The sequence below is a fragment of the Hyperoodon ampullatus genome, assembly GCF_949752795.1.
Source record: "Hyperoodon ampullatus genome assembly, chromosome: 13".
NCBI classification, from domain to species: Eukaryota; Metazoa; Chordata; class Mammalia; order Artiodactyla; family Ziphiidae; genus Hyperoodon; species Hyperoodon ampullatus.
The window spans coordinates 27,339,535-27,367,186 of record NC_136926.1 but is presented as its reverse complement, the minus strand read 5'-3'; the positions used below and the strand labels follow the sequence as shown (position 1 = coordinate 27,367,186).

Below are 27,652 nucleotides of genomic sequence, written 5' to 3'. Positions count from 1 at the left end.
AGGCGCGACGCACGAAAGCCCCCTGGCCAGGGGCGCCTAGGAATCGCCAGGTCAAGGCTGCAAGCCGGCCTCTGCTCCCCCCGTGAGGCCCTTCTATGTCCGGCTGTACGGTCAGCCCCTCCCGAGTGCCGGGCGCAATCAAAGCCTGCAGCGACGGCGGAGCCGGATGCTTGAGGCCTGTGAGTAGACTCGGTCTGGACCAGAGAGGCCTGGGTGAAGGGGGCCCGGTAGAAACAGACTGGAGAGATGCCGGGAGCAGAATGGCTCCGCGCGGGCTCCGAGAGAATATGGAGGTAAAGGCAGGTGGCGGAGGCTGAGGGAGGCGGTATGGTGGGGGGGGGACAGCTCCCGGACTGAGACCCTACCTGCAGCCCCTGTCAAGGTGTGACGATGGGCTGGAGGCCGCTAGTCACCAAGGAGAAAGTCCAGAAGGTGGAGTCAGGGCTGGAGTCGTGGGAGCTCCTGCCTCGGGAGGGGTGGGGTGAGGTGACAGCACAGAGCAGAGCAGGGGCAGCAGAGAAAGGGGGTGAGGAGGGCCTAGGGGGACCAGGAGGAAGAGGAACCCTGGGCCCAGGAAGCAGAGGGGTCAGACCCAACCCCAGGCCCATGGGGTGGGCAGGACGGGCAGGGCTGGGGATGGAACAAAAAGGGGGGCAGATAGGTCCCCGAAAAGATGAGCTGGGCTTTTGAGGACCTGAGAGTTGGTGGAAGGGCCTGGGCAGGGAGAGGGCAGCTGCTGAGGAGGGGAGGTGGCGTCCTGCCTCAGTTATGCGGGGGCCCCATCTGGAAGGGTGGGGCTGGCGGAGGGGGCCTGGAATAAGGGCCACTGAAAGGCCCAAGGCTGTGGGGATCACCAGGCTGGCAGAAGTTGGGATGGGAGGGAGCTTCGGAGGTTAGGGCCCTTCCCTGAGCCATGCTGGTGCAGGACAGAGGCACAGTTTGGGGAGGGTGGCAGGGAAGTTGCACCCATGTGGTCATGAATGCAAACACTTCTCTGGGACAAGTGAAAAGGCCAACCACTTCTGGGCAGCTCTGCCTGGCCATGGCCCTGAATTCAGCAGTGCCCGGGCCCCTCCCATGGAATCCCTGTTGGCTGCCAGCAATGGAGGCCAGCAGAGGTCTGTGTGGCTGCACTGTCTGCCCAGCTCCTGACTTTAGAGGCATCGCCCTAGCTAGACTGGGTTCATGGACAGGCATCTCAAACTCCCTCATCTCCCCCCAGAGCTGCTTCCCACCCCACAACCCCACCTCTGTGGGGGCACCACCTGAATGCCTGAATGTCACAAATCTCTAGCCACCCCATCCGTGTACCACCTGTGTCTGGTGCCCGCAGGACAGGACCGTCCCCAGCCTCGTCTCGACCCACAGCCCCCGGCCTGTGTCCTGTCGCAGCCACCTTGCACTTGATGGTGAGTTCAGGTGTTGAGGGCAGGGCCCACGTATGTACCAACCACCACATCTCCATCGGGAGACTGAGTGCAGGTGGAGTGGATGATCGTCTGTCTGCCCAGCCTGTGCCAGGTGAATACCAGGCTGAGGAAGCTGGGGGGTTAGGTACCCATATGACTGACCAGCATGCAGAACGTGGGAGCCAGGATCCTGGGCGGACCGGTTCTGGCCGGGATGACTTCCTGGGGGAGGCCAACTCTGAATGCTAGGCCGGACAGTGGCAGGGCTAGGCTGCTGCCCAGCTCTCAGGATCCCTCCCAGGGCTCATGTCTACCTCATCCCATGCCCTGTGGGGCCTCACAGACCTTTCCCCGCCTCCACTGCAGACCAGAGGTCTCTTGCAAAAGCTGTGCCTTGGTGTCTGGGTGGGGAGATAGCGCCAGCAACCTCGGACACATTTTGGGGGCGGAGGCGGACATTTCTGGCTCCTTCCCAGGAACCTCTGGGGTCTGCAGGGATTGCAGCCCTGGCCTGCAAGGTGCTGGCAGAGACAGGAAGTGCTGGGTTCCTACTCCAAACTCACATTCCCACACCTCACCCTTGGGAGCAGGAGGATGACACTGGAGAAGTGGCCATCCTGTCCCACTGGAAGCAACCATCAGGGTCAACCCTGGGCTTGCCACCTGAAGTGTAAGTGCATGATGTCATGTGGGGTTAGGGAGTAGGACACGTTTCCTCAGGGGTACCTGGGCCCCGAGACAGCAGTCACACACACAGCGACTGCCTCGCCCCCACGCCCATCTTTAGGGTACCCCCAAAGGAGTCCAGAGCAGGTGGCTGCCTGCACCCCCCATGCCCTTCCTCCCACCAAGGAGCGCACACCGTCCCTCTGCCCACCTCTTCCATGGCAGGGCGCCGGGGCAGCAGGCTCTAGGCAAGGCACGGGGACAAAGACTCAGCTGTCCCAGGTGGCTAGGAAAGAACAGAGAACAGAACACTGGGGGTTCATCCCGATCCATCCCCGGGCCTAGGGGTCTGCAGGGGATGTGATATGGGGACCCCAAAGGAGGGGGGGTGTTCAGGTGGAGGCTGGGCTGTGCAGAAGTGAGGTTGGTGCTGGAAGCCCTGCCTGCCCACAGGTCCCACCTGCTGAAGCACGGCCCTGGAGACTCACCTGGAGGAAATGCAGAGCCCCCTCCCCGCCACATGCTCAGATGCAGAAGGTGGGCAGGCCCAGGCATCTCTCTCTTCCTCCCCAGGTGCTAGGCTTTACTTGGGGCTGAGATGGCCACCTGGGACTGGACTAAAGTTCAGAGAAGAGGTCCTCACCAGGGAAAATGCTCAAGTGGGCGGGCAACCACCTGTCACCAGACTGCGGCGGGCATCCTGGTGACACCCTTCTAGCCTGGGGGTGGGCTCTCGGCCTCCCATCACCCCCAACAGCTCTGCCCCCCAGAAACCAAGATTCCAGGGCTGCAGCCTTGGACAGGCTGTGAAAGGAAGTGAGGCCGTGGCCAAAGGAAAGCGATGCACACCTCGTGTAAGATGATTTATTTCATTTATCAACAACATGGGGGCCGAAAAGCCCAGCTACAGGGCATCATTTTATCACAGAATCAGCCTCAGGCAACCTGATGGATCTCTCTCCCCCTCCAGCCCCAGGAGCTGCTAGGCAGGCGATGGGCTCAGCCCGCCCCCTCCCTGCCGACGAGAGGGACAAGATGTGCCCTGGCCCCCTCACCAGGGGCCAGTCCCCAGGTCCCTTGGGAGAAGGGCACCCTCTCGGCCCAGTAGGGACCAGAACCAGGGAGCAGGGAGGCCAGGACAGCTGGTGGCGGCACAGCCCATCCCCGCTGAGGAGAGAGCCCGGTGAACTTCAGGGGACCGAGCCCTTCCCGAAGGTTTCCCACTGTGGGGTGATCCACAGCCACAGGTCTGCAGGGCCCCAAAAATACCTGCCAATGGGAGGTGGCGGGAGGGAAGGCCGCTGTTAGCCTGGGGTCAAGTGCTCCAGGTCAAAGTGTGGGAGCTACACCCCCCCACACCCCCCACCTGGCCTGGGACCCTAGTCCTCACTGGAGTTGTCGAACTCCTCCCAGTCAGACACGCTCATCACCTCAGAGGCGAAGTCCGGGTCGGCCTGGCTGCGGTCAGGCGTCCCACGGGGCGGCTCAAGGAGCAGGGACCGCGGCAGGGTGAGCACGCAGGCCGCCAGGCCCGAGATGGAGTTGTCCAGCTGCGGGCCCTCCTCCCAGCAGTCCTTCTCCACGTCATAGATGTGCACATAGCCAGTGCGGCTGCCCCGATTGTGTGAGCGGCCACCCAGCACGTAGATCCTGTTGTCTAGCACGGCGATGCCGGGCTCACCGTGCCCTGCTGGGAGCGGGCAGACGGATGACCACTGCCCGGACTTGCAGCTGTAGCAGGCCACCTGCAAGGCAAGGCCCCAGGCTCACATATGAGGCTGAGGGACGCAGTGGGGCTGTGGGCAAACGCACCCCCCGGAGGAAGGGCTCGGGCCAGGCTGACGCTCTGTCCCCTATCCTGGCCCCTCAGCCAGCCTGTGGCCCCAGGCGTGTGGGTGTCTCCCAGTTGGCCTGGGGGTGCCAGCTCACTCCCCTCCACCACTGAAGCTGAAGACTCAGACCCCGCGCACACCCAGCAATGGGGGAGGTGCAGATAAAATAAGGAAACAGGTGCTTGCTAACTCATGATGACCATCAACATTCTCTTGGGGGATCCCTGGCAGTCCAGTGGTTAGGACTCGGTGCTTTCACTGCTGGGGCCTGGGTTTGATCCCTGGTCAGGGGACTAAGATCCCACAAGCCATGCAGTGCAGCCAAAAAAAAAAAAAAAAAATCTCTTCAAAATTACTCCAAACAGTAAACAAATACATGGGAAAATGTTCAGCCTACCAGTAATCCAAGAAATGCAAAATAAAATGTCAGGGACAAATTGTCAGCTGTTAACCAGCAGCCACTGGGGAAGAAAAGACACAAGCCCGGGGCTGGTGGAGGCGTGGTGAAGCTGTCCTGCTGTGCACCTGTCTGACCAGCCAGCACAGCAACGTGCAAAATTATCAAGAGCTACTCGGACACTACCCTCTGACTCAATGATGATCCCCTCCAGTTCTCCAGCCGCAGGAGGAGGAATGGCCTTCAAAGGAGCCTGTGCCCAGATCTCTGGGACTTGTATTACTTTACATGGCAAGAAGGACCCTACAGACGCATTAGGGTGGGGACATGGAGATGGGAGTTTATCCTGGATTTTCGGGGGACCCACCTAGTCACACAAGCCCTTGGAAACAGAAGGGAAGCTCTGATGGGGGCTGAAAAGGGAGGGGAAGCTGCCACTGCTGGCTTAGAAGAGGAAGGGGCCTGACCTGGGGGACGTGGAGTCTTTTAGAAGCCGAGAAGGACTTCAGCCCACAGCAGCCAAGGAATCGGGACCCGAGTCCTACAACCACAGGGAACTGAACTCCACTGACACCCTAGGTGAGCAGGACGTGGATCCTCCCCAGGCCCCACAAAGGAAAGACCCCTGGATTGTCGTCTGGTAAGAGCCATAGACGTGTAACACACTTGTGTTGATTTAAGTGGCTAAATTCGTGGTGATTTGTCCCGGCTGCAATAGAAAACGAAAATGCTAGAGCCCAATGGTTCTCAACACTGGAGGATCCCACCCAGGAACTTCCAACTCAGTGGGTCTGAGAGGGGCCAGAGAATCTGCATTTCTTATGAGTTCTCATGTGATGTGGGTGCTGCTGGCCTGGGGACCACACTTAGAGAACCACTGCTCTCACTTCAGGAAATACCCCAAAATACCCAAAAGCTCTATAAAGCAAATATTACTTGAAATGTTACCTGGAATAGCCACAACTTGACCAACCCAAACGTCACCAGTTTGATGGAACTCTGCACAGCCACTGGGTGGGGTGGGGGTGGGGTGGTCATCAAACTAGAAGACACGCCCACAACAAACTTGAGCCAGAAGCCAAATGGGATGATGCTCTTTGAGTACAATTAAGTGGACACCACGCACAGGTAGGAGGGCTGAAGCTAGTAGCACAGGGCCAGGTTATGGGAGTTTTTCTTCACCATTCTCCATTTTTTCAAAGCTCTGCAATGTGGTTATATTAACTTTATGTAATTAAAGTTTTTAATAATAATGACAAGTGAAACTCTTCCGTATTATCCTCTAATGGTGGATACATGCCATCTGTCTAAAGCCACAGAATGTGCATCACCAGGAGTGACCCCAGGCCAGTGTAGGGTCATCGGTTATAACAATGACACCCTCTGGTGGATGCTGAGCCTGGGGAGGCCGTGGTGTGTGAGGGCCAGGGGCACACGGGAAATCTTCCTGCTCAACTTGGCTGTGAGCCTAAAACTGCTCTAAAAAATAGTCTGTTACAAGGGAAAACCCCCCACATGGCAATTTTTATCGGTGACAAGCAGAAGGTGGGCACCCCACCACTCACCTGGTGCACGTCCCTCCTGTAGCCCGCGTCGTTGTTGCTGCCCCCGACCACGTACAGCTTGTCCAGGAGGGTGGCCATGCCATGCCAGGCCCGCCGCACTGGCCCATCAGCCAGCGTGTGCCAGGTGTCGCTGCCCGGGTCGTAGCAGTGGGTCTCCTTCAGGTAGTCCTCCCCCCGGCGGCCGCACGTGATGTACATCTTCCCATCCAGTGTGGCACCCGCGTGGGCGTACACCTGTGGGCCGGGAGAACCGGGGGTGTGCGTGTGCATGCACGTGTGTGCGCGTGTGTGTGTGCGGCCCTGCCGACTTCCTCCTCACCGTCTGACTGGATCTTCGCTGGGCACACCATCCTTGTCCCCCACCCGACCTCTTCCCAGTGGAAGATGATTCAGGGCCCTGAGGTGATGCTGGGCTTCTACAAGAGGAAGAACAGAATCTCTGTCTTTCCCCTGCCCTAAAGGTGACAGCTGCACGGGGACCCAAAGGAAATCAAAGCCTTGTCTTCAGTGAGGCCCTTGGTCGCCTCCACCTTTTCCCCACCCCTGACTCCACTTTCAACATCTGCTTGTCTGGGGCTTCCCTGGGGGCACAGTGGTTAAGAATCTGCCTGCCAATGCAGGGGACACGAGTTCGAGCCCTGGTTCAGGAAGATCCCACATGCCGCAGAGCAACTAAGCCTGTGCACCACAACTACTGAGCCTGCGCTCTAGAGCCCATGAGCCCCAACTACTGAACCCACACGCCACAACAACTGAAGCCTGCACGCCTAGAGCCTGCGCTCCGCAACAAGAGGAGCCACCGCAATGAGAAGCCCACACACTACAATGAAGACTAGCCCCAGCTCGCCTCAACTAGAGAAAGGCTGCACACAGGAACGAAGAAGACCCAATGCAGCCAAAAATAAATAAATAAATAAATAAATAAATAAATAAATCTGCTTGTTTGCAAATAACAAATGATATGACCTGGTGAGCACAAAAGTGAGATACAAAATCAAAGAGCAGTCTTTAGTTATGGGAGAAAACTCACCCGCTACTTTGGATTTTGGTTCTCAACCTCACCCCTGCTTTCCACTGCACCCGGGAGGCACAGCCTCTCTGCCCAGCGGGCCCCACTGCCTCCAGGCCCCCCTCTTACAGCCCACAAGGGCCTCCTGCTGTGCCCATGTGCTCTGCTGGCAGAGATGTCCTGCCCGGGAAGCCCCAGGGCCTGTGTTACAGGGCCAGTCACTGACACCCAGGCTGTGGGTAGCACAGCAAGGGGCTGGAGAGGTGGATGGGGCAAAGGGCAGGGGACAGAGCAGTGGGCAGGAAACACACCATGGGGCTAGGTCTTCTCCCACCAATGGTGGGCATCTGGGGAGGTGTTTTTTTTTAACTAAAGTTTTCAGCTTGAGGTAAGTGTAGATCCATATGTAATTGTAAGAAATACAACCACCCCACATCCTTCACCCTGACTCCCCGGGGGAAGAGCTTGTGGGCCTCAGCACAACATCACAGCCTGGGTGCTGACGTTGGCTCCATCAAGACACAGGACATTTCTGTCTCCCTCTTACAGTCACATCCACTCCCCACCCCCCAGTCCCTGGCAACCACCACCTGCTCCCCACATTGTTGTTTCCAGAGTGCGGCTTGAATGGGATCATGTGGTATGTCACCTCCGTGACAGGTTGCCCATGTCGCTGTGCAGACCCAGAGTTCCTCTCTGACTCCAAGTGATGCTCTGCACTGTGTACCTGCCTGTTTGGTGAGCCTCTTGCCCGTGGAAGGACATCTGACTGGTCTCCAGTTTCTGGCTGTTACCAATAAATCTGCTGTAAGTATCTGTGTTCAGAGAAGTTTTTGTTTCTCTGGGGTAAATGTCCAGGATGGCGACTGCTGGGTCACATGGCAGTTGGAAGTTAACTGCACCTAGTACTGTCTCATTTACCATTTCAGCCGCTCGACAGGCGGTCTCCCCGCTGTGGCGTCCAGTCTGCATCCCCTAACTGCACGTCTACATCCTCCCCATTGAAGCGTCTCCTCCCGTCTTCTGCCTTCTTTCCAGCGGGTCCCCGTGTGTGTGTTTCCCAATGAGTTTTGAGGGTTCTTTACACATATTAGATCCCAGTCGTCTCCCAGGTACTGGTTTGCAAACATTTTCTCTCATGCTGCAGCCTCCTCTCATCCTCCTAACAGGGACTTTTGCAGGGCAAAGGTCTGCAATTTTGATGAAGTCCAGTTTATCATTCTTTCTCTTTATGGGTCATGCTCTGGGGGTCAAGTCTAAGTGCTCACTGCCTAGCCCCAGACCCCGAATATTTTCTTCTACTTTCTCTAAATGCTGTGGAGTTTTGTATTTTACATAAGTCCATGCACCATTCTGAGTCAACTTTTGTGTAAGGTGTGAGACTTGGGTCAATGTCCATTTTCTTGCCTATAGATGTCCACTTGCCCCAGTACCACTTGTGGAAAGGTAATCCTTCCTCCATTCAACTGCTTTTGCATCTTTGTCAAAACTCAGCTGGGCATGTTTCTGTGGGCCTATTTCTGAGTTCTCATTCTGTGCCACTGATCTCCGGGTCTATCCCTCTGCCAATACCACAGTCATAATTACTGTATCAAGTATATACGTAGTAAGTCTTAAAACCAGGTAGATGGAGTCTTCCCACTTTATTCTTCTTGGAAGTTACTTTAAGTATTCTAGATCCTTTGCTTTTCCATATAAATTCCAGAATCTCACCTACATCTAAAAAAACTCTTGCTGGGATTTTCATAGGAATTGTGCTGTATACCATATATCAATTTGGGAAGAATGGACATCTTTGAGTCTTGGAATCCATAAACATGATATGTTTCTCCATTTACTTACATCTTCTTTTATTTCTTTCATCAGCACCTATACTTTTCAGCATATAAATCCTAAAAATGTTTTGTTGGATTTATACCTAAGCATTTCATTTCTGAGCAATTGTAAATGGTGTTGTATTTTTAATTTCAGTGTCAACATGTTCATTACTAGTATACAAAAATAGTTGGTTTTTATATATTTATATCATATCCTGCAATCTTGCTAAACTCACTTATTAATGCAAGAATTTGGGGGGGTACATTTAGATTTTTTGACTATTTTGTCATCTGTAGAGTCAGTTTTATTTCTTCCTTTTCAATCTGCGTGCGTTTCTTTTCTTGCCTTATTTCACAGGCTACACCCTCCAGGACGGTGATAAGACTGGTGAGATCAGACATCTCTGCCCTGTTCCTTACCTTAGGAGAAAGCATTCCATTCAGTCCTCACCAGTAAGTATAACGTAGTGGTGGGAGTTTTGTAGATGCTCCTCATCATGTCGAGGTAATTCTTCTGTTATTTTTTTCTATTGTTACTTTGTGAGAGTTTGATCATGAATAGATGCAAAATATTATAAGATGCTATTTCTGCTCTGATATGATCATGTGGTTTTTAATATGGTGAATTACACTGAATTTCAAATATGGAACCAGCCTTTGGTCATGAATTTCTTTTGTGGGGAGAGGAGCTTCTATTTGCTAATATTTAGTTAAGAACATTCATATATATGTGTATCTATGACAGACTTGTTCTTTTGCGGGGGGACTGTTTTATCTGGTTTTGGTATCAGGGTAATATTAACTTCAGAAGATGAACTGGGAAGTATTCCCCCTCTTCTATTTTCTGGGAAAAAAATCATGCAGAATTGGTATTAACTTTTCTTTAACTGCTTGGTAAAATTCTCCAATTAAACTATCTAGGCCTGCAAATCATTTCCTTAACAAGTATAGGCCTATTCAAATTCTACTTAGTCTTGTGCGAGTCGTAGTAGGTTGTGTTTTTTGAGGAACTGGTCCATTTCATCTAAGTTGTCGAATTTACACATGTAGAGTTGTTCACAGTATCCCCTTATTATCCTTTTGACGTCAGCAGGGTTTGCAGTAATGCTCCCGTTTCATTCTTGATATTTTTAATTGTCTTCTTTTTCTTCTTTGTCGGGCTTCCTAGAAGTTTGTCAATTTTATTGATCTTGTGGAAGACCCAGTTGTTTCACTGACTTCCTCTGTTTTTCTGCTTTTAATTTCATTGATTCCTGCTCTGGTGTTTATTATTTCTTTACTTCTACTTGCTTTGGGTTTCATTCTGCTCTTATTTTTTTTTCTAGATTCTTGAGGGAGGAGCTTAGATTACTGATTTAAGATTTTTTTTTCCTTCCTTAATGTATGCTTTTAGTGCTACAAATTTCCCTCTCAGCACAGCTTTAGCTGGGGTGCCACAAAATTTGACATGTTGTCTTTTCTTTAAAAAAAAAAATATTTACTTATTTGGCTACATTGGGTCTTTTTTTTTTTTGTCTGCGTTGGGTCTTTGTTGCTGAGCATGGGCTTTCTCTAGTTGTGGTGAGCAGGGGCTACTCTTTGTTGTGGTGTGCGGGCTTCTCACTGTGATGGCTTCTCTTGTTGCGGAGCATGGGCTTCAGTAGTTGTGGCACGTGGGCTCAGTGGTTGTGGCGCATGGGCTTAGTTGCTCCGCAGCATGTGAGATCTTTCCAGACTAGGGCTCAAACCCATGTCCCTGCATTGGCAGGCAGATTCTTAACCACGGTGCCACCAGGGAAGCCCTGCATTGGGTCTCAGTTGCAGCATGCAAGATCTTCGTTGTGGCATGTGGGATCTTTCGTTGCGGCGCCCAGGCTTTTCTCTAGTTGTGGTGCATGGGATTAGTTGCCCCGTGGCATGTGGGATCTTAGTTCCCCGACGAGGGATCAAACCCGAGTCCCTTGCACTGGAAGGTGGATTTTTAACCACTAGACCACTAGGGAAGTCCTGACATGTTGTCTTTTCATTTTCATTCAGATCAAGGTATCCTCAGGTCACCAGATCCCTAGCTGGTCTGCCATCTTCTTTCAACCTTTTTGAGTGTTCTGAGTTTGTTTTACACATAACGTCCAGAGTTCTGTGTTGTACTGAGCAGGAGGAACCAAGAAGGATATATCTACTCTACCTTTCTGAAGGTGCGAGTTCTCTGGGAAGGTTTTTAAGTGAGCAGGGAAGGGCTTCTGCCGAGACCTCCTTCCTCTCCTCCAAAAGCATGGGATGGCCACGCTCAGGTCTGGGCCGTGCAGAAGAGAACCTCTGACTGGAGGACTCTGCCCGCTGCTGGGGCAGGGAGCTCTCAGTCCACTGGGGGCACATCAGTGACCAGTTCCTAAGGATGCCACGTGGGTGGGACCCTGAGAGACAGGTGGGAGGGAGGGAGGGAGGGAGGAAGGGGGAGGGCCCACCCCACTACAGGCCCTGCAGACACCCTCAAGGCCTCTGCAGTGGCTGCACACCCACGTCTCCAGACCCATGGCCCCCCTGCCTCTCTGCTCCTCCTCTGGCCTGGCACTGCCCCTGCTCCTGAGCTTATCACCCCACCTATGGCTAGCACCGCCCATCTCCATCTCTAGGCTGACATCCCCGAGCCTGGCTTCCAACCGGATGTCCCCAGCATCTCATGTTTGTCACTTTCCACATGGAGCCCCTCCTTTCCTGTTCACTCCCGAGCCCACCTGTGCTCTGGGGGAGCAGCCTAGTCACCACCCAGCTGCTCACACGGGTGGCCTGGGAGTCTCCATGGCCTCTCATTCCTAACCCATCAGCAAGTCTGGTCAGTTTACCTCCAAGTGACAGGTCGGATCTGCCTGTCTCCCTCGTCCCCCATAGCCTCCACCACAGCCCACACCATCCTCACCTCTGTCCACATCACCCAAGTGCCCTGGCCCTACTCCCCTAACACCCTCTCTTCACATGTACTCCCCATGCTTCCCCTCTTCCTCCCGGCCTGGAAGGTCCTTCCTGCCTCTCCCAATGGCTGCCTGTCTTCCGTGGACCTGGTCTCACTGACATCTCCTCAGACGGACCCTCCCCAAACAGTCCAGCGAGGTCCATCCTGCCGGAGCCCCTCCTTAAGCACCGCTCAGCTCGGCCCTCAAGGTCCTTTACTCATCTGTTCAGTGGTTGAGAGTGGTCTCTCCCACTAAGTTGCAAACACCATGGGAGGACCCTGGTCACTTTTTATCACCACTGGATCCCCAGGACTTGGTATCCAGAAGGTGCTTAATAAATAGCTGCTGAAGGAACGAATGGATGAAGGAAGTTAGGAACCTGGACACCAGGGAGAAGCTGGCTGAAGGCCGAGGCTGCCCCTCTGTGGCTAGGCTGAGAAGTGCAGCCTCCCCGCTGTCCAAAGAGCCTCTGGAGCCCCTCCCCCACTCCCCTCCAGGACAGAGCTCAGGGTCCACCACCGCCCACTAGGTCTCAAGGACCCCTGGTCTCTCCCAAGAAAAACCTGTCCTCTTCTCCTGAACTGGCAGGGAGTGCCCTCCAGAGGGGCTTCCTCCCCAAAAAGGCCAAGGAGCAGGGGGAAGGCTGGCTTTCCCTGCCTGGGAATAACTGCAGTGGGAGCCCCTGGCCTTCCTTGGAGCCTCGCGGACTGTGGAGAGGAGCTGGGCCCATCAGGGAGACCTCTGGGCTCCCGAAGTTGGAGTCTAAGGCCCTGGGGCTCGGGAAAGGGTGAAAGGTAAGGAGGGGAGAGATGGGGAGGGGAGGGGAGGAAAGAGGGTCAGGGAGGCAGTAGCTCCTGCCAAGGCCTCGGAGCCAGTGCAGTGGAGCCCGGAGGAGAGCCATCCTCTCCTCTGGGGGAGTCAGGGTGCCCAGTGGTGCTCACAGGCACTGGGACCCGAGGTGCAGCAGGGACCAGCAAGGCCACCTCTTGCCCTGGGGTCTAATGTCTGGTTTGGGGGCCAGGGTCTCAGCACTGCAAGCCCATAAGGTGAGAGAGGTACCCCCCTTAAAGCATCACTTTTGCACAATGGACGTATTTTTCACATCTTCAAGCTGGAACAAACCAAAGTATTGTGTAGGAAACACATGATTAAAAAAAAAAAACATGTAAAATATAACTTCTAGGGCTTCCCTGGTGGCGCAGCGGTTGGGAGTCCGCCTGCCGATGCAGGGGACACAGGTTCGTGCTCTGGTCCGGGAAGATCCCACATGCCGTGGAGCGGCCGGGCCCGTGAGCCATGGCCGCTGAGCCTGCGCGTCCGGAGCCTGTGCTCCGCAACGGGAGAGGCCACCAACAGTGAGAGGCCGTGTACCATAAAAAAAAAAAAAAAAAAAAAAAAAATATATATATATATATATATAAAACTTCTAAAGTGTTTCTGGCTTCTTGAAGGCCCCGTCCTTGGTGGGGGGTTGGGGGGGGAGGTCTGAGGCCGCTGGGCCCTGCCTCTCGCATCCCTCAGGTTTGACAACATCTCTGGACTTGTTCCAGCTCATCTCAGCCGTGCTGAGGAAGAGAAGGGAAAGACTTCTGTCCACATTTGACTGCAGGGTTAAAGCAGCTACCCGGGGCCAAGGTGGCGAGACCCAGATGGGGGTGGAATTCTGGGGAAGGGGGTCTCTCCTGAGGCGGCTGGCTCAATCTCAGGAGTCCCCCACCCCAATCTTAGGGCACAGTCCAAGGAGGGAAGAGGGCTCTGATCATCGGCCGGTTTCCCTGGCCGTGCCTCCCACTCCCTCCGCACAGCCCAGGAAGCAATGCGGCCGAAGAAGGGTCCCATGGGAGGGGTTTCCTTACCTCCCTTTTTTTTTTTTTTTTTTTTTTTTTTGTGGTACGCGGGCTTCTCACTGCTGTGGCCTCTCTCGTTGCGGAGCACAGGCTCCGGATGCGCAGGCTCAGCGGCCATGGCGCACAGACCCAGCCGCTCCGCGGCATGTGGGATCTTCCCAAACCGGGGCACGAACCCGTGTCCCCTGCATCGGCAGGCGGACTCTCAACCACTGCGCCACCAGGGAAGCCCCTTACCTCCCTCTTGAGCGGGGCCACGTAGGCCCAGGAGTTGGTGGCAGGGTCGTAGCGTTCCACAGTGGTCAGGTCATTGTGGTAGTCACGGCCGGCCACTGCGTAGATGTACTTGCCCACGACGCACACGCACAGGTCGGCGTGCTCCTGCTGTAGCGACTGAATCTGGAACCATCGGTTGTGCCTCGGGTCGTACCTTGTGGGGACAGAGGACAGCATGTCACCGAGCACCCCCTCCCCCAGCACCCCCTCCCTCAGCCTGGAGGGTGGGGCCCGGAGCCTCCTGGGTTTCCGCCCACAGCGCCAGGCCCTCCAGGTGTGACCTCACGGTGGTTTCTAGACCCTCCACTGTCCACCCCAAGCTGCCCAATGGCTGTTCCTACAGCCACCTCGATCTCACCTGTCTCACCTCAAAATCCCCATAGCCCAGCTCTCAATCAGGAACACCCCCAATTACGGCCTCTCGACTGGACGACTGGGCACAACAGCCTCCAGGCCTCCAGCCAGCACTCCCTCAGGCTGGTCGCCAGGCTCCCATCACAGCCCACCTGACCCCCGCCCCCCACTGCCTGTGCATCTCCTGTGTGCAGTTCCTGCCCTCCCCAGCGGGATTCCAGGACAGACGCCCACGAAGAGGGGAGGGGAGAGAAGCCCACCTCTGCTGAGCCCAGCACCATCACCAAAGCTCGCTCTCCTGACATCGGGCCACCTCCACGCCCCTTTCAAGGGGACGCAGCTCCCTGCCTTCACCTCACCCCATCAACCTTCGTAAAAGAGTCTAATCCCCATGCGACAGCTTCCTCTATGCCCCCAGAATGGAGCTGCTCCTCCCCCCAGCCCTGCCCTCTCCTGCCTCCAGAGGGCTTCACTTTTCAGCTGGGTCTTCTCGGCCACTCCAGGACAGCCCACAGCCACCCCACGTTCTCTTCTCACACTGCTAATGCCTGTTGCCACCTCCAGCCGGCTGCTCACCGGTCCCACGTGGACCCCCGGGCTCCCTACATCCCACCCCTCGCTCACCAGCCAAGCCCCCACTCACACCCAAATCCTCACATGCCCGAGCCCAGCAACTGAGGCCCTTCAAAGCCCAGACTCAGCCCCTGCCCCAGGCTGGCCCCCTGCCCCATCTCTCCAGGCCCCAGGCACCCTGCTGGGCATGAGGCCAGTGTGCTGTTTGAGTGGACACAGGTGACCACAGAGCCTCGAGGGCCAGGGCCCGCGAGCCCGAGGCCCCAAGCCCACTCCTCCCCGACTGCGTCCACCCTTCCCCTGGCTCCCCGCCAACCCGGCCCCCAACTCCGGCACTGGCAGCTAAGGCCAGCCTCTGGAGCCCCCTCACTCCATGCATGGCCCCTGCACACTTACAGCCTCTCTCTGATAAGTGTTTATTTCTCCACCATAAGACCAGCTCTGAAGCAGACAGTTTTCTTTGGCCTGTGCCAGATGCCCCCATTTCAGCTTTCACCCCCAAAACAAGTTAAGTGCACTCAACAGCCGCTTCTTCCCGCCGCAGCCCCTCCCTGCCAGCCAAGAATACAAGAAACGGGCCGAAGGGAGAGAGAGGACAGGCACCTGGGCCACACAGACCCAGGTCTGGGCACATCTGGCCATCAGTTTTACTGTCCCGACGTTCACTCAGCTCCACACCCAACGGGGTTATGCTGCCTGCCTAGAAAAGCTACCATGAGGGATCACGAGGGTCAAGTCATGTGACAAGGGTTCCTTAAAGGACCGTGGTCCATGTCTGTCTTCCCAGACCTGGTGGCGCACCTGGCTCAGGGCAGATCACACACTGTCCGCTCAGGGAATGGAAGGAGGGGCGAGGTCACCAGTGGTGGACTCACTCAACAAACATCACTGCCCCCAACGTGGACCAGCCATGGCTCTTGGCGCTGGCACCCAGGGCCCCCCTTTCCACTGTAGGTTGGGAAACAGGCCAAAGGGAGCAGAGTAGCCAAGTCTCCACATAAGGACAGGTGCCGGGGAGAAGTGACAGAAGGAGAGAGCAGGGCCGGGAGGGCGCCTGAGAACGAGTGACCGGGCCCTGCCAAGTGGAGGTCCAGCTGGGCCAGGCAGCCCAGGGCAGGAAGGCGCCTCCCACAGCCTTTCTGTGCACAAGGCTTGCTCACATTTCACATGCGTCTCTTCTGCCCCATTTTCACCAGGGAGACGAGTCCCTCCAGATGCTTCCTCTGGCCTCCTGCCCTCACAGCTCCCTGGGCTGGGTTCATCTGGATTTGCGGTGTCAGTTAAGGAAACACACACACATACACAAACACATACATACAGACACCACACATCAATAATTCAGACATAACCACAGTTTTGCTGATTTCTTATCTCTCCACCATGTTCTGTATCCCACATTTTCCTCTTTATTGGTTTAATTTTCCACTTTGTCAGAGTAAGTCCTCAAGTAATCTTTTTTACCTAATAGAAATAAACTAAACTATTGCATATAAGGATTCAAATCCTTCAGTCACTTTAATGCTGACTCTGGACCATCCTACTGCAAACTCAGAGGCAAAACCTAGGGTTGGCATGAGAATGTTCTGAGGCCTTATTAAACTTAGTGATTGCTCTCACGTGTTTCCATGACTTAAGCCTTCCCATGATTATTGATTAAGTCCATTACAGTTAGAAACATTTTTTGAAACATACTCTAAAATATTAATAGCCATGAAAATGCCTAAGGACAAAAACAAGTTATCACTCTATGTAGGGTCGGGGCATCTGGCAACATGGACTGGCCACCACCGGGTAGGGGTGCAGAGCTGCAGCTGTGGGAAGGTGCCCTAGCCATGTGGGCGACACAGACGCAATCAAGGAAAGAAAAGAGAAGTGTCACAGCTCAGAGGCAACGTGCTCCGACAGAGCTACCTTTTCACACGCTACAACCTGTTAAGTCCCTAACTCCTCAAAACGGTAATGCTAATTTACTGCAAAATCTTGTTTTCTTATATTCTGACAGCCTGTAGATTCTAAGGGCGGTGAACTGAGAGGAAAGGGCAGAGAACCAGACTCTTAACTCAAATTAAGATCTACCTGGCAGTGTGAAGAGTCCACCAGGAGATGAATGAAACTTTCACTCTGTAGAGATGAGACCCCGGGGTCTCCCCACAGCTCACCAGCCGCTCCGCAGCCTGCCCGGCAGGTCTCCCTGACCCCGCCTCCAACAGTGACCCAACCTCCGACTGGAGTCTGAGGCTGTGGTTGTCAATCACGGAGGCTGACACCAGCACCTTCCAGAGTTCTGGTGGGTCTCACAGCACATGTTCACAAAAGGGAAACAGACCGGGTTTGAGAGACAGATGTCAGCAGCTCATGACAGGACAGACTCTGGAGAGTCTGCTTTGAAGATCTGGCCTTGGCCCTCCAGCTGGAAGTGGCAGCCCTTCGAGGCCTGGCAGGAGGGAGGCCTGAACCTGGGACTGCCACCACCCCCACACCCCCCGAGGACACATCAGGTCAGGGAGACGATGAAGGCATGGTTTCCTCCCTTCTGAACTGGGCCCCCTCCCGTTTGACCACAAAGAGCTGCCAAGCTCTGGGTCTCACCAGTCTGACAAAAGTGATCACTTCCTGGGGTGGGGAGAGCAGAGGTTGACGGACGGGGGTCTCCTCTTGGCTTGGGGTCCCCAGGCTCCCATCCAAGGGGCATGGCCAGGCCTGACCCCACCCCCAAGACGGAGCAGGAACAGGAACGCAGTTGGCTTCAGCTCACCGCTGCCAGAAACAGCTGGCAACCCCTCTCTCTCTGCAGTGCCATCTTTCAGCTTGTGGGGGGCAGAAACTTCCCCCAGGCACCAGACCCTAAGATCAAACCAAAGAACAGGGGAGGGGGCCCTGGAAACCTCTTGGAAGTGGAGGCCGTGGAGATTTGCCCCACTTCCCTTGCTCTGACCAACGAAATGGATTTGTGGGATCCCAGCCTCGCAGACTGACAGAAACCATGGCCTCCCCTGGGGCCTCACACCCAGCACATGGCTGATGACAGGGCCTGGGGGGTGGGGGGTGGGGGGGATTTGGTCTGAGGTTCAGCATTGCCTGTGGGCCTTCCCTGCCCCCCAGGCTGAGGACTGTGCACTCAGGGGAGCAGGGCGACAGGAAGCCACCCTCCACCAGGAGCCTGTGCGGTTACGAGAGCAGAGCTAAGTGGATAGGCGAGGGGAAGCCGGGACCAGGGGTGTGAGAGCAGAGAGAGGCAAGGTGGCCATGGTCCCCTCCTTCCTGCTGCCAACACCCCCTCCCAGCCCCTCAGCCACAAGATGGTGGGGTGTGCTGAGGGGTGAGGGGGTTTCTGAGGAGGGGGGACAAGAGCGGGAGGAGACATCACGGGCCCCCTTCCTCATCTCACCGCCGTCCATGTTCTTCCCATCAACCTGTGCCCACAGAACGGGTGCAGACCTGTTCAAAAGGCTGACAGTGCTGGCCAATGGCACGTGCCTGGCAGAAGCCACCCTCTGGGCAGCCGCCCGGCTGAGGGCCCCTACCTCCAGCATCGGGACTCAGCGCGGAAGCCCTGGACATTGTTGTCCCCTCCAATCAGGTACACGAAGTTGTTGAGCACGGCGATGCCCTGGTTGGACATGCGGGGCGCCAGGGAGGCAGTGAAGTGCTTCCACTCCCCCAGCAGCGGGTTCAGGTACTTGGCCTGGTCGCTGAGGACAGTGGACGGCGTGGAGTGGATGCCCCCGAAGCCCACGACACACTGGAAGTCCGAGCGCAGCTCGGTTTGTGGGCCCTGCAGGCTGGGCTGCAGGCTCTCGTTCCGGTGGTACATGAGGGCTTCAGCCACCGTGTCCCTTAGGGGGCTGGGGTCCAGCTTGTCGTGCAGCCGCTGCAGGACCTCGGCTTCCATGAGGGGGAAGCGCACGGTCTCCAGGAGCTTGGGCGGCTCATGCAGCGGCAGCCGGTCAGCCTGCACCTGCTCTGGAGGGTAGTGGTAGAGCAGGGCGCCCTCATACACCTCCGTCTCGCAGGACACCTCCAGGCGGTTGCTGCTCAGGAGGGCATAGACCTTCTCCAGGGGCAGCTGGCGGTACTTGTCAGTCCGCGAGAAGGCCACAAAGTTCTTGAGGATGTAGGCGTCCAGCTGCTCGGTCAGGCGGCTCAGGTCAAAGAGCTCGGCCAGCCGGTAGACGTCAAGGATGTTGTCCTCATCCACCCAGGGCGTGAGGAAGTCACAGCAAAAGTGGATGATCTCGGGGATCTGTGAACAGAACACACACATTCAAGCCCAGGCAAAGCGTCTGGGTGCGGGACCTAGCGCAGAGGCGTGGGTGGGGCTCACAGGCTCCGCCGGCCCTACTCCCCGCCACACTGGACACGCCCGGGGCTCACAGCATTTCAGGGCTTAAGTCTGGGCTTGGAGGTGGTCTCTGAGCCTCAGCCTCCTCGTCTGTAAAACAGGGATGACGTGGCGAGGAACCACCTGACACAGGGCGGACCCCGACACACACCAGCTGCCTTTTGAATCAAAAGCACGGGATCTCCAAAGAAGTGGAAGCAGCAGGACAGCCACCATGCCGCGGGGCGAGGACACCCTGCGATTAGGTAACCAAAGAACCCAGGAGGCAAGGCAAGGGCCCGGGAAGGCTGCTCAGGGGCTGCTAAGTTCTGCAGGAAAACTGGATTTTAAAATTTCTCAAAATGGGAATCCCTCTCTTATCCAGCACCATCAACAAATTCATTACATGTAGACTAATGCTGCTGGAATTTGAAGCTTATTAATAAATGTTTAAAGTCTTTTTATTTTTTCTGGTTCTAGACATTTGGTGCTTGCCAGGTGACATGCTGAAGGCTGAATGGAAACCTGCGAAGTGCCAGGCGTGTGTCCCCCCACCAGGAACGTCCCCATAGTGCTGCTTCCTTAGGTCCTGAGGGTCTTCACTCGACCATCCATTTCCTCCCAAGCAGGTGCTTCTGCTTGGCCTCTTCTGCCTAAAATATTACCTCTGACCTCTCAGAGACCAAGAGCTGAGCACCAGGCTCTGGGTGGAAGGTGAGGGCTGATAGCCCTGAGTGGGCCTGAGGAGCAGCTCCTGAGAACCAGGGACTGTCTTGCCCTCCCTGGCAAGGTCAAGGTCCCTCATCCTTGTCTCAGCGCAGGGACCTCTGGCAGGGAATCTCACCAAGGAATCGCCCGGCCTGCCCCGTGTAGGAGGCCCACGAGAGGCCCAGAGAAGGGAACTCATTTGCTCGGGGTGACCCAGTGGATACGGTCTCACCAACACTCAGATCCACGTCCCTGGGGATACCACAAAGGGCACAGCACATGGGGGACAGGCCACCAACAGCCACTGGCTACATGAACAAACATGACCTGGTGGGCCTGTGGGCTCCAAACTGTTATGCCAAGTAAAACTTGCTTTAAACACAACATTGCGGGGCTTCCCTGGTGGCACTATGGTTAAGAATCCGCCTGCCGGGGCTTCCCTGGTGGCGCAGTGGTTGAGAGTCCGCCTGCCGATGCAGGGGACACGGGTTTGTGCCCCGGTCTGGGAAGATCCCACATGCCACGGAGCGGCTGGGCCCGTGAGCCATGGCCGCTGAGCCTGCGCGTCCGGAGCCTGTGCTCCGCAACGGGAGAGGCCACAACAGTAAGAGGCCCGCGTACCGCAAAAAAAAAAAAACAACAACATTGCATAGAAGCCCGGTATGTTAAAAATAAAACAAAACCAAGCTGGGCTGCCCCAAGCACCAGCCATGGCTCTGCCCTGAGGTCTGAGGGGAGGCAGCAGGTCTCTGAGCCAGCGGGTGGCAGAGGGAGAGGGGTGGGTTTGGGGAGGTGGTTTGGTGTTGGTGTGCGCGACAGATGCAGCAGAAGGCAAAGTCCAGCTGGGAGGAAGAAACGGAGAGAAGGAGGCCGGGACAGAGGCGAGGGCAGGGAAACAGAGAACACGGTCACATTTACAAGGATGACTCGTCCAGACATGGACCCAGAGGACGAAGGTGGACACAGAGGAGAGCCTGGTGCTGGAAGAGTGGCCGTGGGATACACGGTGCAGGGAGCAAGGCAGTGTGCAGTGTGCTGGGGAGGGGGGGGTGATGCCGACAGCAAGCACCGGGGGAGAGGTTCTGGGGGCGGCTGGCTACTGGAGGTAAGTGTGGTCCCCAGAGCAGCAATGAGGGGACAGGACATGGGGACAGAGGAGCTCTCTGAGTAAAAGAGGGAACTTCTGCGTGAAGGCCGCCCTGGCTCAGCTCCACCTGCCCACCCACCACTGAGGGTAAAGGCACAGGGCTACTAGGGCCCCGCCATGCAGGAAGCCTCCAGACACCCCCAAATAGGCTGCTTTTCCTACTGCCCCAGACGTGCTCTGACCTCATAAAACGTCAGGATAAGGAACTCTGCATAAGACTCCGTTCCAGTTTCAGGACACGAGGGAAAAGCTGTCTTCTGAGCCAAACGAGGAGCCTGCCAACACTCTCGAGAGCAAAGGGCTCACCACCCACCCTCACACCACTGCCTGGCGGGCACCCGGGACCCATCTGGGCCTGGCTCTGCCTGCCTCAGACCAGGAGCCTCACCTGAAGCTGGCAGGCGGCGACCAGCGTCTCCTGGACGTTGCTCAGGCTGAGTTCCAGCTCGGACGTGTAAATGAAATGCAGGATTTGGCACATGGCGTTGTAGGACACGCCGTGGATCAGGACTTCTTCCTGCTCCATCTCCTTCAGCCCCCCAGCAAACATGCCTCTGCAAAGGGAAGAAAGGAGATGGCAGGGTTACACCCATTAGGATGCCAGGCCGCAGAGGAGGGACACCCAGAAGCGCCCACAGCTCCTGACCAAGCTTGGCAGCTGTTCTGGAAACCTCCATCTAATGTGCCCCAGGAGCCGCACGTGAGTCTCTGCGGGCAGGACCACGTCCAGCGTGCTTTCTGCTGCATCCACCCGTGCAATTCCTGGGCCACAGCCGCAGCCCAGGGCACGCGGTGAAAGGATAAATGAATGGGAAACAAATAGTAAAAGTCCTCTGCTCAGCAGCTCCGTACCCAGCAGCCACTAAACGCCAGGAACCGTGCACAGAGCCAATGCGACAACAGTGAAGTGAAGCGGCAGGATCCCTACGTGCATGGAGTTAATGCCAGAGGACAGACACGAAGACACAGGGCACTTCCGGTGGTGGAATCACTGTTAAGGACCACAACAGGGCATCTGACGGAGGAGTGCCCAGCGCGGGAGAAGAGTGGGTGGAGAGTGATGGCAGAAGGGCCCACGATGAGGAAGTGGAGGTGGCAGGCGCCCAGGGCCAGGAAGAGCTTGCAGGCAGGCAGGCAGGCAGGCAGGGCGAGGAGGAAGAGGCAGGAGGTGAGCCTGGGCCAGGTCCTGCTACCCCCGGGGCAGGGTAGGGTCTGGACCAAAATCAAGGCAACTGAGGTGCTGTCAGCGAGTCGTACACAGGCCTGAGCAGAGGAACTTCAGATCTTGGGCTCCTTGGCCAGAGTGGAGAGGCTGGAGCAGAGGCAGGGAGGCTCCTGCAGGGCTGGGGAGGCCACACGACTGGGGAGCTGGAGTAGAGACCACCCTGGGGCCGAGAGGAGAGAACAAGCAATGGAGGGAACCCAGGAGAGCACAGGAGGAACCCAGGCTGGGCAGGAAGGGACTTGGCGGGACCGGAGTGAGAGAGGGCAGTGGGAGTCCCACTGTGGCTCCAACACTGTGGGTGCCCCAGGACATCCCAGCAGGGGTGTCAGTTAGGTGTCTGGAGGGAGGAGGCTGGCAGTCAGGGGAGGAATCTGGGCTGAAATATGACAGCAACACGGAGATGACAGAGTGGCTATTGTTACATTTTATATCACACACACTCACACACACGCACACATACTCTCTCTCCCTCTCCCTCCTTCTCTCTCTCTCTCTCTCTCAAGACCTAAATTACATGAAAGGGTGCTCTGGTCACCAGCCCCCCTCCAAGGGTGGCACTATCCCCAGAGGCAGTGCCCACGCCTTAATCCCCACCTGGTTTCGACTTCACAGGACACCTCGGAAACAGCCCCGATCATCCGTACACACAGCGCTGCCCCTCTCTGTAAAGGCGATCACAACTGATTTAACCGTTCCTGCCGGGGTCCACCTGGGTTACTTCTAATCTCTTGTTATTTCTCCCAGTGGATGGCTTTGCGCCCACGAGCTGTTGCTCATATGAACGCCAGGATTAATTTCAGGAGAGCAACTGCTGGGTCAAAGAGTTTCATACACACGCACTTGGATGGGACTGCCCACAGCCTGTCAGGTAGCGCCACCAGTGTGCGGGGAGCCTGCCCCCCACACCCTCAGAACCAGAGGAAGACGCCGCTCCAACTGCCAGGAGGTGAGGGAGAAATCTTGTAAACAATGGGACAGAGGCTCTCTTGACAGGTTTAACAGCTGTTTCTATATTCTTTTCCAAACAGTCCAGATGCTTTGCCCATTTTCTGTTAGATTCTGTCTTGTCAATTTAAAGAAACTGGAACCTCTGTGCATCGGTGGTGGGCATGTAAATTAGTGCAGCTGCTGTGAACAGTATGGGGTTCCTCAAAAAATGAAAAACAGAATTACAGAGTGCGATCCAGGGAATTCTCTGGTGGCGCAGTAGTTAAGAATCCGCCTGCCAATGCAGGGGACACGGGTTTGAGCCCTGGTCCGGGAAGATCCCACATGCCACGGAGCAACTAAGCCCACGAGTCACAACTACTGAGCCTGCACTCTAAAGCCCGTGTGCCACAATTACTGAAGCCCGCGCATCTAGAGCCCGTGCTCTGCAGCAAGAGAAGCCACAGCAACAAGAAGCCCGCGCACCGCCACAAAGAGGAGCCCCCACTCACTGCAACTAGAGAAAGCCTGCAAGCAGCAACAACGACCCAGCACAACCAAAAACAAACAAACAAATAAATAAATAAATTTATTAAAAAAAAAAAGAACACTACTGATCTGTACACTTAAAAATAGTTAAGATGGTAAATTCTATAGGGTTTTTTTTTTTTTTTTTTAAAGGATGTTCACCAAGTCCCCAGCAGGCGGGCACAGATAGCACAGACCACAAAGAGAACCCGGGCCACCTCTACTGCCAGGATGTCATAATCAGATGTTACAAGGTGCTAATAAGCTGCCTCGGATATGAGGTGGGGAGAACATTTCCTGTGCCAGCTTGTACCAGCCCCCAACCCCTCTTCCAAACCTTTGAGGTCAGGTGTGTTTCAGAATTCAGAACGTTTCACCTGAAGAAACCCTTATCTGTGCCACGTATGATGTCACGCTGCCCCCCATAGGGTCTGAATCAAATCCAAACACCTCAATATTTCCAAACCAAAATGTACAAAGACCCATGCTAAGTAGGACACATATAAAAGTACCCTCATATCAGTTCAGGGCGGGTTTCGTGGTTTAATGAATTTCTGCCAGACTTAGTCTTTTAAAAAGTAGGAGAATCCAACTTCTGCCTCCCCCCTCAAAGATCAACGACTGGACAGATTGGACAGCTATCCACAAACAAAAGAGCTCCAGGAGGGACTTCCCTGGTGGTCCAGTGGGTGAGACTCCACGCTCCCAATGCAGGGAGCCCGGGTTCGAGCCCTGGTTAGGGAACTAGATCCCATGTGCCGCAACTAAGATCCCGCATGCCACAACTAAGATCCGGCACAGCATGCATGCATGCAAGCATGAATGAATGAATGAATGAATAAATAAATAAATAAATAAATAAGAAAAACCAGCTCCGGGAGACTTCCAGAGGACACTTGACAAGTTTTAGCAACACATTAGAACAAAAACAAAACAACTTTGTGTATCAGAGCTTTGCGGTTTGAGTATTATGAACTAGGATTTGCAAGGGAAAACAGCGTGGATGATAAGGAACGTTTATAAATGGTTACCACAAGGCTGAGGTGGGAGGGCAGGGATAAAGTGGTGCTTTCCACGATTTCCTACTCCAGCAGCGTTTCAGCTGTGGCAGTGGATGCTGGATGTGACCACATGCCTGCTGACCTGTCTGTAGATGGCCACACACCAGGTCGCCTCAGGCTGATTAGGGCCTGGCACTGGAAGAGAGGTTTCCTAACACGGAACCAACTGTCCTTCCACAAACAATGCCCAGCAGGCGGGGGTCTACTGCTCCACGTGCCCAGGTCTCACTGAGCATTTCACACACTCTGATTCATAAGGAACTACAGCTTTCCATGTGTTGGCTGGACACCGCTCAGCACCTGGCAGACACCCCACAGGGCGTCCCCTACAGGGCCTAGCCATGGGCCCACTGCCCTCCAAAGCCCTTCCCTCCACCCCTGCCCACATCAGATATCTTCACCAGCCTCACTGGGAAAAACCCTTCATCATTTCAACCTGAGTCAATAACTGAAATGAATAATAAGGAAATAAACCCGCTAAAGCTTGGGAATCATCATTTCATATGCACATACCAGAGATGAGTCTGGGTTCTCCCTGGTCCCAGTGGGAGGGGGTGTCATCCTGCACAGTGACCGGGCCTGAGAGGGGAACACCTCCCAGGACAGGCCCACTGGAAGTGGCTCCAAAGGGCCAGGAATAGCTCCTGGAGGATGTGGGGAGACACAGGAGGTTTCCACCAAGAAGGGAGAGGTGGCGCCAGTAACTGTCCTTTAGGAAGATGACCGTGACTGTGACAGTGACAGGATGGCCTGCGTGGGGAGAGGAGCTCCACCTGAAGGGCTTTGACAGTGTGTCCAGGAGGCCCTAAGCCAGGAGGACTCCAGTGCTTGAACTTCTGGGCCCTGAGGCCTCCCACAACTCTGCCCTGCCCACTGCCCTGTCTTCTCAAGGCTTGTAAAAGCTGAATCCCCATGAACTGAAGGGACACTGTTGTCCCTGGACATGTTTGCTCTAAGGCACCACTAACCACGGGGTCACCCTCTCCATAAACTCCTTCTGGAGAACAGGAAGCACTTAACCATAAAGAAATATTTTGCTCATTAGTTCCTGAAGTTAAAAGATGAGAACTAGGGCTTCCCTGGTGGTGCAGTGGTTGGGGGTCTGCCTGCCGATGCGGGGGGCACGGGTTCGTGCCCGGGTCCGGGAGGATCCCGCGTGCCGCAGAGCAGCTGGGCCCGTGAGCCGTGGCCGTTGGGCCTGCGCGTCCGGAGCCTGTGCTCCGCAGCGGGAGAGGCCGCGGCAGTGAGGCCCGCGTACCGCAAAAAAAAAAAAAAAGATGAGAACTACAAATGAGCCTTGAAGACAAAAGAACCAAACAGAATGGGAGACAGAATAGAGGGTCTCAGGTCTCAAGTGGGATGGTGGCACCAGCTCTGCCCAACGTGCTCAGGGCTGGGCTGGCGTCACATAGGAGGTCATGAGAAACTCAGGGGACACAGAACCCACAGGGAGGGTGGGAGGCCGAGGCCCAAGGGATGAGGAGGTGAGAGCAAGAGGTGGATGGCCAGGTGAGGGTGCAAACGGAGTGACTCCACATCACGTAGCTGTGTGGACGACATGCATATGGTACTGACCACCTGCCTCGGCCCCCACAGAGGTGCCTGGGCCCGTATGGGCTTCCTGACGGTTTTACAAGAACACTGGGTGGGGCTGAAAAGTCTAAGGCATAAAGCATCGTAATGTCTTTTTAAAAAGGCATGTGTTACAAAGGCAGTGAAAGCAAATGCGGCAAAATGGTAACAACTGGTGTCCAGGTGTTTGTGATACTATTCTTTTCAACGTTTCCATAGGTTTGAAATTTTTTTAAATGAGATGATGGGAAGCCAGAGTAAAGTAGAAAGAAAATCTGTTTCACACCAAGATACTGTACTTATAGTAGAAAATTCATTCTAGAAAATACAATATTATAAGTAAAGCCAAGCATACCGCCTTTAAAAGAAAAAAAAAGGGAGCACATGCCCCAGAGATGGGGCAGCTGAGAGAAAAACAGACCCTGAACCCCCTCTGCCTGCACAGCGAGAAGCGGGAGAAGCCCGGGGTGCCAAGGCGTCCACCTGGTGGAGCCAGCATCCCTGCTACCTTACTATGCAGACTCACCTGAAGTAATCGCAGGACGCAGCCAGTAGGATGCGATGGGCCTCGATGTGCCTCCCCTCCACCACCAGGACCACGTCAAAGAGGATGCCGCTGTTCCGCAAAGCCAGCAGCCCCCGGAGCAGCGCCTGAGAGTGCTGTGCGCTCCGGTAGGTGTTGCTGACACAGTGCGGGTGGGAGGGCTGTGCCGGCAACTTGCAGAGCTGGGCGAACTCCTGCTCCTCCGCCATCCTGACCACCGCTCCCAACCTCAGCACCGCGGCTGTCAGCTGCCAAGACACAGGGGCAAGGAATGAGCCTGGGAGGCAGCCCCGGCTGTGCAGGGCTGGCCAGCTGCTCGGGTCCCTCCCTCCTGCTCACCTGTGCTTTCCCCGTGGTCTCAAACCTCTAATTCCCTCTCCCCTCCCACTGCTGTCCAAACCTGGGGCCTTCTTCCTCCTGACCTGTGTCCCTTCATTGCCAAGATTCTCCTTTCCATTTTATCTGCTTCAGCATCGCCATGAAACAAAAGGGTTCTAGAGACAGACCGACCCAGGCAGGAAACCCAGACCCACGGTGGACTCAGTGTGGTGAACCTGAGTGTCAAGCCCCTCAGCTGAGAAAAGGGGACTACAAGCACCCAGCCCCTCGGGGCATTCTCAAATTTCCTAAAGGACGAACACAAAGCACCAGCACAGACCAGGTTCTCAAGGGCTCTTCCTCTCTTCTATTGGGAAAGAACACTGGGTCCCCCCCCACAACAGGAATGGATGCATAAAAAAGACAACAGGCCTAGGTGGTGGTACAGGGGAGGGTTCCAGGCCCTACCTTCTTTTACCGAGATTTTGAGTCAAGCACTGTAACTTCAAGTAAATTTGGTACATTCAAGATTGTCTGCATCGTCTTTTAAATTCAAGCTTAACTTCTAATAATTGAGTCAATATGTTCAAAAAAATGCAAACTGATTTGAACAGGAACCTCAGAAA

At 55.3% G+C, this 27,652-nt stretch overlaps 1 protein-coding gene across 1 annotated transcript; it reads right to left on the bottom strand.

Annotated features, from left to right (window-relative positions):
• Positions 1 to 3,201: 3,201 nt before the first annotated feature.
• Positions 3,202 to 26,932, bottom strand: KLHL22 (kelch like family member 22). Its single transcript, XM_079717197.1, has 6 exons — positions 26,691 to 26,932; positions 21,240 to 21,405; positions 18,200 to 18,918; positions 13,710 to 13,902; positions 5,870 to 6,103; positions 3,202 to 3,820 (listed from the first exon to the last, which is right to left on the bottom strand). Exons 1-6 carry the CDS (start codon positions 26,915 to 26,917, stop codon positions 3,455 to 3,457), a joined length of 1,905 nt encoding a protein of 634 aa, XP_079573323.1. The 5' UTR covers positions 26,918 to 26,932; the 3' UTR covers positions 3,202 to 3,454.
• Between the last annotated feature and the right edge of the window lie 720 nt (positions 26,933 to 27,652).